This window comes from Sceloporus occidentalis, unplaced genomic scaffold (genome assembly GCF_023333645.1).
Source record: "Sceloporus occidentalis isolate IW3139 unplaced genomic scaffold, rSceOcc1.0.p SCAF_3, whole genome shotgun sequence".
Classification (NCBI taxonomy): Eukaryota; Metazoa; Chordata; class Lepidosauria; order Squamata; family Phrynosomatidae; genus Sceloporus; species Sceloporus occidentalis.
The window spans coordinates 237,315,263-237,329,116 of NW_028316983.1; the positions used below are offsets into that span (position 1 = coordinate 237,315,263).

The 13,854-nt window shown below is 39.4% G+C and overlaps 1 protein-coding gene across 3 annotated transcripts in view; it reads right to left on the reverse strand.

The window, feature by feature from the left end:
* Positions 1 to 2,080: 2,080 nt before the first annotated feature.
* ADCY8 (adenylate cyclase 8) overlaps positions 2,081 to 13,854 on the reverse strand; it is a 131,246-nt gene continuing 119,472 nt past the window's right edge. For all 3 annotated transcript variants that reach the window (XM_089517973.1, XM_089517971.1, XM_089517970.1), the window contains 4 exons: positions 11,744 to 11,890; positions 5,312 to 5,404; positions 3,737 to 3,851; positions 2,081 to 2,637 (listed from right to left, as the gene is read on the reverse strand). In XM_089517973.1, coding sequence (XP_089374099.1) covers positions 2,150 to 2,637; positions 3,737 to 3,851; positions 5,312 to 5,404; positions 11,744 to 11,890 — 843 coding nt within the window. In that variant the 3' untranslated portion in view covers positions 2,081 to 2,149. The remainder of the gene's footprint in view (positions 2,638 to 3,736; positions 3,852 to 5,311; positions 5,405 to 11,743; positions 11,891 to 13,854) is intronic.

Sequence of the window (13,854 nt, forward strand, 5' to 3'; positions counted from 1 at the left end):
ATGTGCTGTAAATCTGCACTGCCTGTCAACCCATCCTTATTAGCATATTTATTAGGCAGTGCTTGTTACCTTCAGTAGGATGAGAGCTCTTTGGTAAGTGGAAAGCATGAGAAGCATTGCCAAGGAGAGCAACAACTTTTCAGATTTTCAGCCAGTTATTTTGCACATTAGAGCAGGACAAACACAATTTGGGTTCCTCACTACCTGCCTCTATTGACCACTTGATTCTTTCCACAAGCCTATCATGGACACAAGTATTATTTAAAACAGCTATGATTGCAGGAGAAGAGGAGAGGAAGCATAAGGCAAACAATTTGGAAAAATAATGCCAAATTAAAAGCTATCTATGTGCTCCAAGTATCTCCGTATCAGATTGCCAAGTTTTTGTAAAAAGAACCCATGCCACTGTATTAAATTCTACCAAAATATGAAAAGTAGGAAATAGGGGGGTGTGTGTGTGTCAGAACTTATATGGTGATGTAGCTCAGGAGATGTAACTATGTGAGACACAGACATCTCCCAGTGTTGACCATTAATCAAGACTCCCATCTCCCAATCTTGACCATTGACCAAGATTCCCAAAATGAGTTACAAAAAAACAGATAAAGCTGAAGGCTCCATGTGATAGTACTGTTTTGGAGGATCCTGGCAGCTCAACAAGGATGAAGCCATCCTGGTCTCCCGTGAGAAGGGATTGTACAGTGAAGGACAGGATTTACTACTAGTGGTGGCAGCAGTGATTCTCCTGGCACTCCTTGGTTGATGGACACCATGTGTTGCCCAGTCTCCCTACCCAAGCCAGGTGCACCTGTTGGCTCCCATGTCAGAGAGGCAGTAAATCCACTCTGGATTTTAGTATGAACTTTGAAAAAACTATCCAAGATGCTCAACCTGTTTTGGAGGTATGGTTCTTCTCCTCGGACAGCTCTTTTAAAATGGAGACTTATACCGAAAGCAGATTTATTCCTCTTCTGTCCTCAGAGCCATCAGATGCCACTGACCCATGCAATTCTGTGTCATGAATTTGAGAGAAAATGACATTCACTACTAAGGCAACATGTATTTATACTACTAGTTGGTGGTCATGATCGTGCCCTGTTTTGTCCTGGTGATGCTATGCCATCACTTACCACTATTCTGAGGAGGCTTCTAAGGATAAAACTGATAACGTCTAAGGACAAAATTGATGACAAAAACTGCCACCCCCCCCCACACACATAGGTGCCTCCTCAGATCTGTGTTATATCATGGTGTGTGTGTTGTGTGCTTTCAAGTCGGTTCCAGCTTATAGTGATCCTAAGGGATTTCCTGGCACTGCCTTCCTCTGGGGCTGAGAGCATGTGACTTGCCCCAGGTCACCCAGAGGGTTTCATGGATGAGTGGGAATCGAACCCTGGTCTACAGGGTTCTAGTCTAGCACTCAAACCACTATGTCATGCTGGCTTGATAACTTGAAAACTATTATCCTTGAAAAGATGAGAACCATAAATACATTGGCCCAAACATTCTCAAATTTATTTGGAACCAACTCTGCCTAGTTTTAGGAAACTTGGATTTTGATGATTCCCCTCCCGCATCTCTGGTAGAATAGAATTGTAGGATCATAAAGTTGGAAGAGACCCCAAGGGTCATCCAGTCCAATCCCCTGCCATGCAGCAATACACAATCAAAGCACTCCCAATAGATGGCCATCCAGCCTCTGCTTAAAAGCCTCTAAAGAAGGAAAATCCACTGTTCCCCAAGGCAGCATATTCCACTGTCGAACAGCTCTTCTATTCAGGAAGTTCTTCCTAATATTGAAGTGGAATCTCTTTTCCTGTAGCTTGAATCCCTTGCTCCAGGTCCTATCTTCTGGAGCTGCAGCAAACAAGAGACACCTTCAAATATTTAAACACGGCTACCATGTCTTCCCTTAACCTTCTCTTCCCCCCAGTTTTTCCCAATTAATTTGACATTTCCCCACTTCTTTGTTTATCTGTCTTCTTGAACATACAAACACCATCCTGAAAAGGGGAAAAGATTTCTGTGGAATGAATCAATTTTGAACAGCATTCTAAAAAAATTGAATGATATTTTTTATTTATATATTTATTTTATATATAAAAGAAATTTTAAAAAAGAAAGAAAAAACACAAATAAAGATGCAGGCTTATGGCAATTCAGTTTTATCGGCACCCTCTGCTTGGGTTGTCGATTCTGATCCCCCGGAAGTTAGCAAAGTCCGTCGGTTGTAGTGACCTTTTATGATACCAGAATTATTGTTCTCATTCAGGATTTGCTTCTGTTTTTGCCTGTTAAGAGACTGTACAAGCCCTAATACGACAGCAGCTAAGGAATACTGCCCAGTCAGTTTTCTTGGCTGCAAGATTAAAGGGTTTGGCTGCACTCTTCCCAGAAGAAGATATGTTTTGATTTTTCCTTCTTGCTCACTTATGCCCTTGACATAGATTTCTCCCCGGTAGTCAAAGGCAAATCCCTTGTCCTTCAGGATGAGATATGTTTCCTCAGGCACTTGCATTCTGCCGCTAATGCCAGTGCTGTCCATTCGGCTAGCTAAGTTAACTGTTTTGCCCCAGATATCATACTGGGGTTTCTTAGCACCAATAACGCCTGCTACAACAGAGCCATGGCTAATACCTAGAAAAGAAAAAAGAGACAAGGGTTCCAGAAATGTCATCCTGTTAATATCTTGCAGCAAAAATAATAAGATGTTCCTTTTGCAACTTTAGATTTAATAAAATGCTATAATACCTTGCAGTTCTGCTCTTTGAGGTGTGAGATCTTCCAGGATAATAATAATAATACATTTTATTTATAGACCGCTATTCCGCAATGATCATAGCGGTGATCATAGGATGCAAGGATTAGCACAGATTTGGGTGTCATTGGAATGAGGTACTAGAGGTTTATGGCATTTTGTGATATAGAGTTTGTTTCACATAGAAACAGGTTGAGTAAAGATAGGGGCTCACAATGTTCCAATAGAGTCTAGACCTCCAATGGATTTGGAGTAGGACTTGTTGGGAATGGGGAGAGAGGTGACAGCAAAGCATATAGACAAATCAAAACTGAATTCACCCTTTACAAATGGAAATCAGTAATTTCAAAATCAGAATGGGCACACATGTGTTAGAAAGTCTTAATGGGCTTTTAAGTTGTTTTTAAAAAAGAAGTTCATTTCTTAATGGGCAAGATTACAATTGATGCCATCTAGAATATTATAAAGATTTGGGCTGCTGCCACACTGCAGAATCAATGCACTTTGATACTTCTTTATCTATCATGGCTCCATCCTATGGAATCCTGGGATTTGTAGCTTGTTGTGGCACCTGAGCTAGCTGCTAAATATCTAAATGCTAAATATCTCACAAAACTACAAATCCCAGAATTCTATAGCATTGACCCTTGGCAATTAAAGATGTGTCAAACTGCATTAATTCTGCAGAGTAGATGCAGACCTGGACAGAATACAAGATAATGTTAGAAATGTAATCATATTAATATCATGTTAATTCTAATGTTATTTGCAAATGGTTCAACTAGAGAAATAATATATCTGTTACACAAATAGCTCCATGTTCAAATGGTGCTCTTCTATTTGATCAAGGCCTAGAAAAGGGAAGCAGTGGCTTAATGCCTACATGCCATGTTTCCCTTTCTCTGTTGAATACCCACCCCACCTCACCCCACTTGGAGGTCCATTTTGCTTATTTAGACATAATCAACATATACATACCAATGCGAAGTTCAAAGTTGTTAAATGAATGCTTGTTGATCTCTTGAATGCTTTCATTCAGTGCAATGGAGAAATCTGCCAGTGCACATAAATGGCCCCATTTATCTTCACATTGCTGAAGGAAGGAATAAAACAGAAAATCCATTGCAAAAGGCAAACATTTGTTGGATGACCAGCTACTCCACCTGCCCCCAAAACATACAAATAATAAAAACTGGTTCTAGCTCCATATTCCAGTAGCATGGTAATCTCTTTGCATCTGGCAATGCAAACACAGCCAACCTTACCTGCTCCCTGCTAGGCATGGTCATGGGGGAAGAGTTGGGATGGTGGTAAATGAGTCTGCATAGCAGTAACTCCACATGAAGAACTGTACGCTACATTGAACCATGTTGGGTTTGAGACCATTCTATTCTTCTCCCCCTCTCCAATCAATACAGTTATGTCACTGCTCATTACTAGATATTTTGGACAACAAAACTATGTGCCATGTGAAAGAGAATTTTGGATGGGCCACCCAGCATTTCAGAGCAGACCTGTGGAATGCATAAAATGGAAAGTAGCAAATCATATTTCCTAAAAGAAAGATGGGCAAAGCATAGTCTACTCTGCAATTTTTTTGCCAGTAAATTGCCTCTGGGGGCATTGGGACAATTTTGCCACATCTCCTCCTGGGTCATTTTGGGTGCAGGAGCAGCTTCAAAAAATAATTTTAAAAAATACTCAGGAAGTGTATTCTATTTACTCCCTCTTGTTGTCTTTTAAACTTTTCCCTACTTAATATGGCCCAAGGGAAACTGAAAATACTGCACAATGCTCCACATTCTGCAATAGAAGGTATTTGGGGGAATATGGGGGAAATTACAGATCTCCAAGGTTCTTGGTGGGGAGGAATGTGCCCAACCAAACTTTCACAGTTGCCTATGTGTGCCCAAGGTATGACTAATTTCCTGGCCTTTTGGGGGGAGCTGGAAGGAGGCTGATGTAGCCTCCTGGCTCCTGGAAATTCCCATTATACTATACATATTTTTTGCTGTTATGAGCACAGGAAGGGGATGCTCAGGACTCCGTGAGGCCAAGAAAAAACGCATTTTATTGCACACCTCAAAATGGCCCCATTCCATCGCAGGGTGCCAAGCCATTCCTATTCAGTGCTGACATGAGCCATTTTGCTCGGCTAGAAGACCTCCGTTCAAGCCAAAGGACACGTCTCAGTACTGAAAGAGAATGGCTTGGCACTGGGAGATGGAATGGGGCCATTTTGAAAATACTTTGGTGTGTTTTTTCTCATCCTCACTCGTCCTCGAGCATCCCCTTCTCATGCCCATAATGCAGAAAAAAATGTGTGCAATAAGGTACTATGACTCTAGAGACCAGGGTTTGAATACCTGTTCAACTGTGAATGAGTGCCCTTGGGCAAGTCATATTCTCTCAGCCTCAGAGGAAGGCAAAAACAAACCCCCTCTAAAGAAATCTTCAAAGAAAACTCTGTGACAGGTTCTCCTTAGTGTCACCATATCACATGAAGACACACTACAACAACATATTTGTTAGCTACCAGAACTAACTCCTTACCTGTTTTTCAGGAGATAATCCTGATACAGCCATGTATGTGCTCCCAATGGTTTTAATTTTTTCTATGTCTTGAAATCTTTCTTCATCTAGCAACTAAGAATAAAGAGAGATCCTGTTAATTCTCATTTTGTAATGAAGCTGATCAGATGCACAGCTCCCAAATGGTTATTTATTTTCACAGTTTGCAATCTGGAAGCTATTAATTCAGTGGTACTTGGCATAACGGATAATAGTTTTCTTTTAACATCTTTGGTACACTGAGCTGTTAATAAACTGACTTTGACAGTATGTTTATTTCTACTCTTGATCTGACTGAACTTGCAAGTGATCAGCTGCATTTTGAACATGCTTGGCAATATTTTATTATTTGGACCAGGCAGTTATTCAGCAGGATGATAGAATGAAATCAAATTATAAGTACATGTGGATTTACATATATCTGTGCTGCAGTTATGTATGGTTGACTATGTCTGTTTTGCATTCCATAACATTTACATTTTTTTTTTCAGGAATAAGGTTCTCTCCCATTTCCAATTCACTTTTTGATTTATTTATTTACTAATTTGTTTTGGTAAGAGTTTGCATGAAAATATGTGTTTCCTCGGGCACACAAATACATATGTTTCTATCCATTCTTCTTTAATCAGCCTTTTTTTTTTGCAAGAACTTCCTAACCATAATTGCAGTTTTTGTGTGCATGTTCCCCAAGCTATGTGTTTCCAGATAGAACAGCATTGCAAATTTCAGAGAAGTATGAAAACTGAAGAGTAATTATGTTAGTCTGTGCAAGCACTTGGAAAATGGCAAATGAGATCTCTATGAACCCCTGAAGCATAATTTCCAGAGATAAAGGGGATCAATTCTGGCAGTATGACCAATCCCCTCCCCCCTCAAAAGTACCCTATGAATCTATCCAAAAGACAGAATAGGGTCAAGATTTACTAGAGCCTGGAAACTTAAACTACTGACTGTCTCTGGTCAAAAAAGGGAACATATGGTTCTAGGCCAGCCTTCTCCAACATGGTGCCTTTTGAAATATACAGGGCTACAACTCTCATAATAACTCTTATAAACCATAGATGACATGCTCAATGGTCGGGGATACTAGGAGTTCTAGTCCAAGCCATTTGAAGGATACTAGGTCGGGGGAGGTCGCTATAGACTAGTGGTCTACAGTCTTATTTCTTCAAAATGTAATGCAACCCTTGCAAATGCGCACTTTTTCTAGACAAGGTGTACTTTGCCTCACAATGAGTCTTGGGAGATGTGGAACCAATACTTTTGGTATTGATGCTATCAAAATTTTGTTCATCCTAACTGTGGCTACTTCATTTTATAAGAAATCAAGCAGAGGTTCTCAGGCTGAACATCTCTGCTTCAATTTTTTAAATTTTTTAAATTATTAATTAAAACACACACAAATAAACTTATAAATCAAACAACATACTGTGTTCAACACTACTATACAGTGCGCCCCACCCCAAGGACTATATATACCATTTAATTAATCCATTTTTCAAAACTGCACTGACTCTCACGGAGGCAAACATCCCCTTTTTTCTTATAAAAACACAACTCTACAAATTTATTCCGTACATCTTCAAAATCATTTGCTTCAAATTCCTAAAGTATCCACACTCCCATTGCTGATTGTGCCAAAACTGTGTCACTGTACTTAACTGAATTGTCCCAGCTGCTTTCTTTCATTTACTTGATCTCAAAGCAGCCTGTTGTTGAACTCAGTCAACTGTGTCTCAAAATTAAAAATAGATTAGCAACTAGCAAAAGACAATGTTGTTTCATCTTGTGTCTTGATTCCAAAATGATCCATTATATACCTAAATATTGAAGAGTCACTATGTTAAGCCCTAATTAGATCCTTTATTAATTAAGCAAGTAGGTGTTAGAAGGGCATGTTAAATATCCCAGTGAAGTTGGCACTCTTCCTGCTAGGTATCATGGGAATATTCTACCAACTGTATTTACAAACTCCAAAGACAAATGCTCGGTGAACGGGATAGCATATGTTTTGCTTTACCTCTAAATTACAGTTTTATTATAGTCAATGGTAAAAGTACTGATATCTGGAAAGGCATTTATTCTTACTTTTGCCATTTTATTCCTATTGTCATAGTGATGGAGAATGGTCAGCCAGAGAACTCTGAAGAAATGAAATGTTTTTGAACTGCATTACAGCACATTATTTGTATCAGCATCTATTGAACATACATGTCTTAAAGTCCATCTCTTTTATGCCTCAGACTTGTTGATCTAAGCCAATTTGCACAAATCTTTGAAATGTCACATTGAGATAAAAAGCCAAAAGTTGCAGGCAACATTATTCTCTTAAGAATGTTGGAGAAATATCCAGAAGGAAGCCAGTTTGCAAGACAAGACACCAAACTGTCAAGAGACATGCTAGAGCTTCTTCTATTCATCCCTGCTGCTTGCACTGATAAATAGGATTGCTTATCCCTGAAAAACATTAGTTTCAGACAGACCAGGTCTGCCCTTTGGAATGCCATACATCTGTTGCTTGCTTTGTCTTTTGATCTGTGCTGTTCCTTTGCTGAGAGTGATACATGTGCACCAACACACAGAGCCAAATTCATGGAAAACTGGAAAGTCAACAAGGACAAGTCAAAATGCAACAGTAACAGAGAAAATGCAATAATTAAATCCCACTGAAAGCAAGCCTTAGGATTCTGTGAAAGCCACACACTGTATTTCAAGATGCACTGCCATAGACTAATGCTATTTCAAGCACAAATAACCATGGGAAATTTCTATTATCAGAATAAATAGCCAGATTTAGATGTATAGGCCACTTTTGTAATGGTTCCCACCATGCACAAAAATCTCCCCACTGAGATCAGAGGGGATCTTAATATAGGGTGTTTTGCAGTGGTGGTTTTATTGTAATATTTTCCATGTTACTGTTTTAGTATTGTTGTATCATTTCATTTTATTGAACCAGCATGCTGTAATGGTTTGAGCATTGGACTATGACTCTGGAGACTAGGTTTCAAATCCCCACTTGGCCATGGAAACCCAGTGGGTGAACTTAGGCAAGCCACACGTTCTCCGCTTCAGACGGAGAACCACTGGACAAATCTTGCCAAGAAAACCTTGTAATAGGCTCGCCTTAGGGATGCCAGAAGCAACCTGAAGGCACACAACAACAAAAACAATTATTTTATTTGTTGGTTTACTATATCTTCTTAGCCTTTGAGACTATAAAATGCATTGTGATTTTTGAAAAGCAATATATAAATGTCTGAAATAAAATATAAATGAATTAATATGTACACTGATGTGTAGTTCTTCTCCACTGGTTCTCCTGAACAAATTCCATCTTTGATCTGCATATCCCCCCCTCCATCCGAAGGTTTCTCAAATGGATTCTTCTCTTTGGGATTCTTGTCCACCTTTCTTTCCTAAATTTCCCTGTTTCACTTGATGCCTGTGTGTACTGTATGTACCTTCAAGTCACCTGTTGACTTACGGTGACCCCATGAATTTTATAGGGTTTTCTTAGGCAAGGAATACCCAGAGGTGTTTTTACAATTTGAAATACAGCCTACAGCACCTGGTATTCTTTGACAGCCTCCCATCCAAGTGGTAACCAGGGCTGATCCTGATTAGCATCTAAGATTAGATGGTACCTACAGGATATTTAGCAACACGATTCACTTAATATTCTGCTTTTTAAGATGGCTATGTCCTGCTCAGGGTCTGGAAATGTAAGTGCTATAGTAATGTTAAACTGCTAGAGAAAATCAATTCACTAAAGTAAAAATGTTGAGGAAATTAAATTAAATTAAATTAATTCAGTAGTGGGCTGCAAAGGCAATCAGTTGTTCTTGCTGCCATTACCATTGTTGGGCTGTAACAAGATATTATTAACATTAACTTTTGTTGTTGTATTTTTATCTTTTGCGTTTCCATTGATTTCTTTGTCTCGTACCAGTAAACATTCTAGTCACTAGCAATTTACTTCACCAGGTATACTGTATTAAGATCGGCTAGAATCCATAATCACAGTTACATATGAGTTATGCATGTAATGGACCATGACTCTGGACTGAGAGTTCAAATCCTCGACAGCCATGTAAACCTTGTGGGTGCCCCAAGGCAAATCAAACTCTCTCAGCCTCAGAGGATGGGATTGGCAAACCCCCTGTGAAGAAATTTGTCAAGAAAACCCCAAGATAGGTTCATCTTAGGGTTGCCATAGGCCAGAAATTACTTGAAGGCACACAACAACATCAACAGCATGCATTTGAATTTACAACCTCTACGTAGTCAATAGTGTAGGAAATACACAGGGATCATACACTGGCTGCCAATTAGCTTCCGGGCTCCATACAAAGTGTTGGTTATTACCTATAAAGCCCTATATGGCTTGGGCCCAAGTTACTTGAGGGAACGCTTCTCCCTACACAATCCGCCTCGCACTCTCAGAACATCAGGGAAGTACATATTGGAGTACCCCAAGGTGAGACTAGAAACAACTCACCAAAGAACTTTTACAGCGGCAGCTCCGAATTGCTGGAACAAACTCCCAGAAGAGATCCGCCTTAGTTCCACCTTGGACGTGTTCAAGAAATCCTTGAAAACGCATCTCTTCCGTTTAGCATACCCTCCTGACTCCTTTTAGAGAAAACTATCTCCACACAGAAGCTACCTCAAGATGTTGGACCGCGATTAGATTAAGATATTCAAGACTGTTTATATGATGTTTTCAAATGGTCTATTTTACTCTGTATTGTAATAGTTATTTAATGATATGAACCGCTTTTATCATTTTGGAAAAGCGGTATATAAATAAAGTTTTATTATATTATTATTATTATCATAAAACTCCCTCTGCTCCAGCTTGCCTGCATTATCCACTGCAACTAATGGGTATCTGTTGTCCTGTCCATCAGGACAAAGATGACTGATGTTTCCATTCCCCTCCCATTAGTGATTTCAGATACAACAGTCATAAGCAGAACACCTGCCATAATTTCTCCTCAGAATCAAAGTTCACTGGGGGGTGGGGGTGGAAACATCAATATGGTGTTTCCTGATCAACAGGAGACCAGACTCTCATCACCCTCCGTGGCTGCTATTTAGTAACTCAGGATGGTGATGGTGGTCTGGGAGATGGTACCTGCCTATGCAACGAAGGCCCTGAACAGACGGGCACCCAAGTATGTACTCCGTACGTACTAGGGTTGCCTGGGGGCGTCTCTTTTAGAGGCCCACAACCCTAGTATGTACAGAGTACGTACAAAATGGCGGTGCCCTGTTCACATGGGCGCCACCATTTTGACATAACAGATGCCTAGCGTCCGCATGTCGCGGCGCCCAGGTGACATTGCGAGTGCGCCAGCAGCAGCACTTGCGTGCTGCAAAAAGAAGCCGCTTTTTGGGGCTTCTTTTTCCACCGTCGGGAAGCCTTGCCGTTTGGAGGTTGAGGCTTCCCGCCGGCGGAAATGGAGGCGGCAGCAAATCGCCCTTTTTGGGCGGTCTGTGTCCCATCTAAGATAGTTATGTAACTAGGTAATGCATGTAGAACTATGACCACAATGTTTCATAATGGACATTGTATCATAGACTAATAAAGTTAATTTGTTAATCTGTTAATTTGATAATTTTAGTTAGTTGATTCTTTAACCATTGATTTGCTGATTTTTAATTTTTTGGAGAAAAAAAGTTTGGAAAAAAAATTAAAGCCAGGAAATTAATTTTTATAGCATTGTTTCTAATGTCTGGTCCTCCTTCTGTATCCTCCATATGTATGGTTTTCTATGGACTTTTGTATGAATGGAGAAACTGTTGGGCTGAGTATGGAGCTTGGAATGTTAGGTTTGAAAATTAATCTGATAACATTAAATATTAGAAAATGCTTGATATTGCTATTTAATTCATCATTTAAAATATTAGCTTGGGAGCACTCCATAGGATATATAAGAAAATGGCATAGAGACTGTCAATGTTTAGTGGAGCATGTTTTGTTACTGGCTCCTTCAAAAGGTCTCATTTTGTTCTGTTAAAATTGTCTTGCCACAGATTAGATTCTGCATCCATGGATTCCACCATCTGTGGCTTGAAAATACGTTTTAAAAGTCCAAAAGCAAACATTGATTTTGATATTTGATATAAGAAATACCATTTTACTTCACCATCATATTTAATAGGACTTGAGCATCCAAAGATTTTGGTATTCACAGGGAATCTTGGAACCAAAACCCCAATACCAAGGGCCCATTTTAGACTGGAAAGCCTCCCCCAAATAAAATGAACACGTGGAGATTAAACAAATACATTGACTGAGCTTGCATAAACTGCATGTCCTGCCAACATGATTGATAAATTGCCTGGCCTGCTGACTTGATTCTTAAATTTCACTCAGCTTTTTCCAGCCTGAATCTGTGAAATTACCTCATCGAAGTCAGCAATGATTTCATTCAGCAGACGCAGGCACTCGACACCTTGATTGTTCATTTCGGTCTGGGAGTAAAAGTCGGCAAAGCCAGGTATGGAAGCAAACATGACACCAACAGCATCATAGGACTGAGAATACAGTTCCTAGAGATTCAATGAGAGAAGAAGAAAATAAGAAAGAAAAAAATAACCAAGTGACATATTTCATAGGTGATGAACTGTCACGGCACTGCATTTTGTTAGAGCCTGGAAGACTTACTATTTTGGACTACAGTTCCCACTGGCCATGTAGGGATTCTGGGAGTTGTACTCCACAGAGCAACATTTTGAATTGCTACATTTTTGCAGTTAAAATTCCACAAAATGTTATTAGCTCCATTTTACATGGAAATATTTTGGACAACGGGTCATTAATTAACCTTGGACCCCAAAGGAAGTATTTTTTTGCATTGCTAATGGAATTTAAATTTTATATCATGAACTGATTAAGTTGATTTGTCTCAATATGGAGGAGTGGCTTGCCTGCATAGATATCCCTCTATATCTTAATTCAGAACAACACCAACAACATATTGATAAAATGCAGGCCTGTGAACTAAGATTGTCATAATCTTTTTCCTCCTGTATGATTTTTAACACTTTTGCCTGATGAAGAAATCAGTGGAGCTTTGAAAGCCTGCAATATATATATTATGCATTTTGATTAGCCCAATAAAGACATAATTGTTTTGTGGATTTTGGATGTTATTGTATGCTAATTAACTCGGTACATGATAAACTACATGCTATATGGGAGATCTGTGACTTAAAACTTTCAATATGTATTATTGTGCTGTCTCATTACCATTTCCTTTAAGGAGTTTCCATGGGGAATTCTGAATTAGACTGGAACACTATTGTTAACAGAGACAAGGAAACACTTTCGCTATGTATCAATTTCCTGATTTGCCCCACCTCCCCAAACTGTGCATGTCACTTACCCTCTCTTACACGTTAAATGTCCCTTATCTGGAATGCAAAAATCTGAAATACTCCCAAAACCAAAACTTTCCCCATGGATGGCTGAATTAGAAACCCCTTTGCTTTGTGATGGTCAATGTACACAAACTTTGATTCATGCACAAAAATATTTAAATTATATTTTATAAAATTACCTTCAGGCTACGTGTATATGAAACATAAATGAATTCTATGTTTAGACTTGGGTCCCATCTCCAAGATATCTCATTATGTATGTATATGTATGTATTATGATTCCAAAATCTAAAACATTTCTGATCCCAAGCACTTCAGATAAGGAAGTCTCAGCCTGTATCATCTCTACACCCAGCTGCATGGGTGGATCCTTACAATGGGTATATATTAGTATATATTAAATAAATACACATGCACACACAAGCTGTTCTGAACACTCATATGGGAAACCCATCATCAAACATCATTAGTTCTCCCACTCCCAACCCTGGAGATTGGTCAGGTTAATTTATTATGCTAACATTTACCGTATAAAAACTTGAATGGGTCTGACAGCTGATTGACTGATACTGTGCCTGAATGACTCAAGAAAGAGCCTGAGAGAAAGATTACAGGGTAAGATCATAGACAATACCAGAGAACTGCAGTTGTAAATGGGAAACTAGGCACAGAATCATTTCCTGTATTGCTATGTCCTCCCTCCAGTCCATCTCCCCTGATCCAGGCCTCGGAGGTAGAGAAGAACTGCTGGCCCTCATCCCCTTCCCCACCACCACTCCCTTCTCCTTTTGTGTCGTGTCTTTTTAGATTGTAAGCCTTAGGGCAGGGAACCGTCCAATTAAAAAGATTGTGTGTACAGCACTGTGTAAATTTACAGCGCTTTATAAATAAAGGTTAATAATAATAATAATAATAGTAGTAGTCTCAGAATAACACTGCAAGAAATAATCTGTATCACAAAACATCCAGGACTTGAAGAGACCAAAATGTTACCAAACCCTTGCCCCCAGGGAGGATTTCCCAATTACTGTCTCTCCTTGAAGTAATGGCAGAAGTAATGAGGAAAACCACAAAAGAAGCCATAGCCATTCAAGAGAAGCCCTTTCCTTAGCACCAGGCCATTATGAAGTAAA